Here is a 4,968-nt window from a genome sequence, read left to right as displayed (position 1 = left end):
CTGAGGTGATTTCCAAGGAAATTAGAGCAGATAGTAGGCAACATACACAATTATTCTTAACAAGACCGACATCTACATAAAGCAAATTCCCATCTTCCTATTGACTGCTGATCAAGGCCCTAATCTACTCATTGCAACATCTATTATTTATACCTCTGATGATTTCAATTTAATTGATTTGGATCTAAACTAGAAAGTCCAGGCTCAGCCACTGTCTTTTACATGAATGCAGTTCTGACATGACAGTTAATGTGGTGCCAAATCCTAGCTGGCAGCTCTTGAAATTTGGGATTGATCCAAATTATGACTATGGAATGTCCTGTAGGGCAGGCAGCCATTAAAACGACACAAATCATTTCTCCATTGCTTAAAGGTGAAAAAACGCTAAATAAGATGACAAGAACACAAATAAAATATATAATGTAAAGGAAAAGGAAGGAGCAGACTGACTTGATGGCTTTCATATGGGCCTCTAAGCTGGGATCCCTGAAGCCACTTGCATTATTTTGCATCCGTCTGATGTGTATCCACAGAGACCGAACCAGCAGGATACTTGAAACCATAGACAGTATTAAAGGCATACCTATGCCAGCATTACAGATAAGAATTAATAAACCCAAACTGTCTTTCCTTGTGGTTGTCCATGCTGAAGAGTTGGTCACGGATGAAGGAGCAGTGATGTTCTCATGCACACTGTAGAGATCCCAGCCGAAGGAAATTGCGGCTGTGAAGGAGCAGAGCCATGATGTGAGCAGCATCCAGGGCACCAGCCTGGCAATTCTCAGCTTCAGCCAGATGAAGAAAGACTGTGCAAAACTGGCAACCTTGATGCAATAGAAGACACTAAGCCAGGCTCCAAACCAGAGGCTGGAGTAGTTCAGAAATGTAAAAATTGTCTTGGAAGCTACGTTCACGTTTTCTTGACAAAAGAAGTTTTCATAAAATATACTCATTAAGTATTCCAGTATATTCCATGACTGCAAAATGAATCTAGATGAACTCAGTGAGATCATGATCATATCATATGGGGGCCATGTTTTGCTCCCAATGCAGCTCAATGAACACGCAGCCAAGATAATTCCATTTCCCAGAATTCCTGCCAGGGATTCAATTATCGCAATTAATAGACAAAGGAGAGCAAAGGATGTCATCATTGCAACTGAAGAGCTTGCAATTATTACTCAGCTTCCTCTGGGCTCCCGAAAGCCTCAGATCTGGCACTCCAATGGCAAGGAGCTGTTATGGACAATGCTCACCTATTTATCTCAGGGGCAGAAGTATCCTAATGTCATTTAATATTTCTGCTGGTTTACATCTTGTTTTCTGGGTTGATAGCTCAGCTGATTTGTCTAAGCATGCAAATTGAATAAAGATTCAGTAACAGTTTTTTCAATTTGGCCAAACACTTTGCATGCAATTGTAAAGGGATTTTCACTGGAAGGGTTATGGAGCAGGTGAGCTGTGGTGTTTACAAATGTGGGCTTGCACTCCATTGGTTATGTTCTTCTTTACATGTCTAGATTTGGTTTTTATACTTGATGCCTTAATCTCTCCCTGTCCTTGTCACTGATATGGCTACAGGGTTCATGATAAATACTTGTCATTACATCTGCTTATCTAAGGGCAGCTCCTTTGCTTTATTAGGTATATTCAAATCGCTGCTGCAAGGAGGATTTTCACACTTTCCTTTTTGTGTATTGATATTTTTAAGTATTATACTGATCATTGTGCGCTTGCTCAGATTGCCCAAAAGAGGACAAAAATCTGTGGGAAGATAAACACAGACAAAAGAAAAATCATTTTAGCAGAGTACTTCACTTGCCTGTTTTTCACAAGCATCTTGAAAAAGTGCAGGAATTTCCCAAGGAACTTAAGATCTGGCAATATACAACATTGCATATAGGAGCAATGGCACAACTATTAATCAAGTCCGTTTTGCTCCATATGGAATATACATACCTTTAAAATTCTGCTATACTTGCTAAAAGAACTGAATTAAAACTCTTTCCACATCTGGAAAGAAACAGGTGAGTGGAGAGGCTTGAGTTCATTGAAAAACTTTGAGACTTAACGTTTTATCTGTAGCCCAGAACACAGAAGGAAACACACAAAAGCTCTTCAGAAATGCAGTGACACAGGTTGCTATTAGTAGCACAGTAAGAAGCTATGAGAAATTTTGAGATGCTTTCTAGGTTGTTTCTTTGGGTTGTCTGCATTTCCCAATGCGTAATTTGTGATTGCCTAGGGCAGTGATAAAACTGTTTTCATTATGCACCTGTAGAAGTAAAACTGTGTGACCATTCACCTCAGATAAATGTATATTTGTTTATATATTTCATATATATAGGACTCTATGTGTTATGTGCATGTTATGTCCAGATACTGATTATTATAATACACATCAAAATAAATAATTAAATAATTCAATATAAAATTAACAATATTTTAAAAATTATTTCATTTTAGTATTGGTACAAACTCTTTTTCTCTTCTCATTAAAAATATAGTAGTAATTTTTTAAAGTGAGAGCAATGTAATCTGATATGTTTCATTACTTTCTTAGATTCTAGGGGTTTTTTATCAATTTGTGGCACAGTGATTCAAAGGTCTGGCTCTACATTCAGTTTCTTTTGATACTTGTTTGAATGGCTTTCCCACTATCACATCTGCAAACTTCTTTGGTGAAATTCAGCAGTAAGTATCCAAATTCCCTGCTGTGAAATCTTGCAAACCAATCAAATATTGTTCTGGTTTGATGTGTTTAACAAATGGGTTCAAAACTCACAGAAGATTGTCCTTAGAAAGTTTTTTAAATCGATTAGAACATTATGCTTCCAAATTTTGCAAGTGTACCTGTATGAGAGTTTTTAAAGTTGTCACACTTGTACAATTTTTGGCATGAAAATCTTTTGAAAAGCAGTTACTTTCTCATCCACTTTTAGAATTTCACTTTCACCTTGAAGAAATAAAAAAGTGTGTTTGGTTTTTTGACAGGAACGGCTTTGTAGCATGCTATTGACACACACTTCCATAAGAAAAAGGTGAGCAAATATGTATCACTTCTCTGTTAGTAGAAGAAAACTGTGGAGCTGCTGTTTAAATTCAACTCATTAAGTTCAGCTCTTTTAAGCTCACTCATTGAATCACAGAATTACAGAAAGGTTTAGTTTGAAAGGGGCCTTAAAGATCATCCAGTTCCAAGCCCCTGCCATAGGCAGGGACACCTTCCTGTAGACCAGGCAACTCAAAGCCCCATTCAGCGTTGAGTCTGAGCCTCTAGCCACCAGCAAGACAACAGCAAATGTCTGTGTGATATGTGTGGGGTTCACGGGCAAGGTTTTGGCAGTGGCGAGGCGGCAGGGGTTGTTCGTGTGAGAAGAGACCAGAATGTGCCCCTGTGTCACACAGAACCAGTCCCAGTTAACCCCAAAAGGGACCCACCATTGGCCAAGGCTCTGCCCACCAGTGCTGCCGGTGACATCTGTGTGACAACTAATTTAAGGAAGGGTAAAGGCCAATGCACAGCAACTGTGAGTGAGAGGACAGAGAGAGAATATGCGAGGGAAACAGCCTTGCAGACAGCCAGGTGAGCCACTGAAGGGAAGATTTACCACAGAAGCTGTATTCTCCACAGTAAATTATTTATTTAATAAAAATGTTTTCTGGCAGAGCTGTGCAAATGTAAAGACCAGTGGAACAGCTGCTTTGACTGGCATAAGAGAAGGATTGGGTGGTAGGGTCATACAGCCATCACTACACCTGGAATTTGTTCACTGCAATGTTTATAGATTATTACAGCAAAGAAACTGGAGCCAGACCTGCAAAAGGTGCTACAGGATGTGAACAGTTTGGTTTACGTCATAAAAACAAGAACTTGAAATATTAGAACCTTTACAATACTGTGCAATGACAGGGGAGAGACGATGAAAATCCTTTATACCTGTGAGGGGTTGACCTTGATTGGCTGTCACATGCCCACCAAACCTATGAGCAGATATTTTAATACATCTGATAAGGACCTGCTTCAGTATTAGAAGAGGCCACAGAGATTACTCTTATCAACAAGGAAGACATGACAGTGCAAGACGGAGAGATTAAGGTCTAAGACATTATAAAAAAACCAAATCTAGGCATGTAAAGCAGGACATTGGATACTGTAGTGCAAATCCACAGTTCTAGAAACCCCAGCTGAGCTGCTCCATAGCTTTACAATGCAAATCCTTACACAAAAATGAAACCTATGTAATTGAATCTTGACCACATTTGCATGCTTAGACCAAGCAGCTGAGCTATCAACCCAGAAAACAAGACGTAAACCAGCAGAAATATTAAATGACATTAGGATACTTCTGCCCCTGAGATAAATAGGTGAGCATTGTCCATAACAGCTCCTTGCCATTGGAGTGCCAGATCTGAGGCTTTCGGGAGCCCAGAGGAAGCTGAGGTAATAATTGCAAGCTCTTCAGTTGCAATGATGACATCCTTTGCTCTCCTTTGTCTATCAATTGCGATAATTGAATCCCTGGCAGGAATTCTGGGAAATGGAATTATCTTGGCTGCCTGTTCATTGAGCTGCATTGGGAGCAAAACATGGCCCCCATATGATATGATCTTGATCTCGCTGAGTTCATCTAGATTCATTTTGCAGTCATGGCTTACACTGGATTTCCTAATGAGTATATTTTATGAAAACTTAATTTATACAGAAAACATGTACGTAGCTTCCAAGACAATTTTTACATTTCTGAACTACTCCAGCCTCTGGTTTGGAGCCTGGCTTAGTGTCTTCTATTGCATCAAGGTTGCCAGTTTTGCACAGTCTTTCTTCATCTGGCTGAAGCTGAGAATTGCCAGGCTGGTGCCCTGGATGCTGCTCACATCATGGCTCTGCTCCGTCACAGCCGCAATTTCCTTCGGCTGGGATCTCTACAGTGTGCATGAGAACATCACTGCTCCTTCATCCGTGAC

The 4,968-nt window shown here is 39.9% G+C and overlaps 2 protein-coding genes across 2 annotated transcripts in view; one reads left to right on the top strand and one right to left on the bottom strand.

Annotated features, from left to right (window-relative positions):
• Positions 1–218: 218 nt before the first annotated feature.
• LOC102044710 (taste receptor type 2 member 40-like) lies at positions 219–1,154 on the bottom strand. Its single transcript, XM_005429969.1, has one exon. The coding sequence runs from the start codon at positions 1,152–1,154 to the stop codon at positions 219–221; it is 936 nt and encodes a 311-aa protein (XP_005430026.1).
• Positions 1,155–4,471: 3,317 nt separating this feature from the next.
• The window catches only part of LOC102044539 (taste receptor type 2 member 40-like), a 4,480-nt gene continuing 3,983 nt past the window's right edge, over positions 4,472–4,968 (top strand). The window contains exon 1 of the mRNA XM_014310801.1: positions 4,472–4,963. Coding sequence (XP_014166276.1) covers positions 4,472–4,963 — 492 coding nt within the window. The remainder of the gene's footprint in view (positions 4,964–4,968) is intronic.

The sequence above is a fragment of the Geospiza fortis genome, unplaced genomic scaffold (assembly GCF_000277835.1).
Source record: "Geospiza fortis unplaced genomic scaffold, GeoFor_1.0 scaffold1047, whole genome shotgun sequence".
Classification (NCBI taxonomy): Eukaryota; Metazoa; Chordata; class Aves; order Passeriformes; family Thraupidae; genus Geospiza; species Geospiza fortis.
This window is presented reverse-complemented; position numbering and strand designations above follow the sequence as displayed.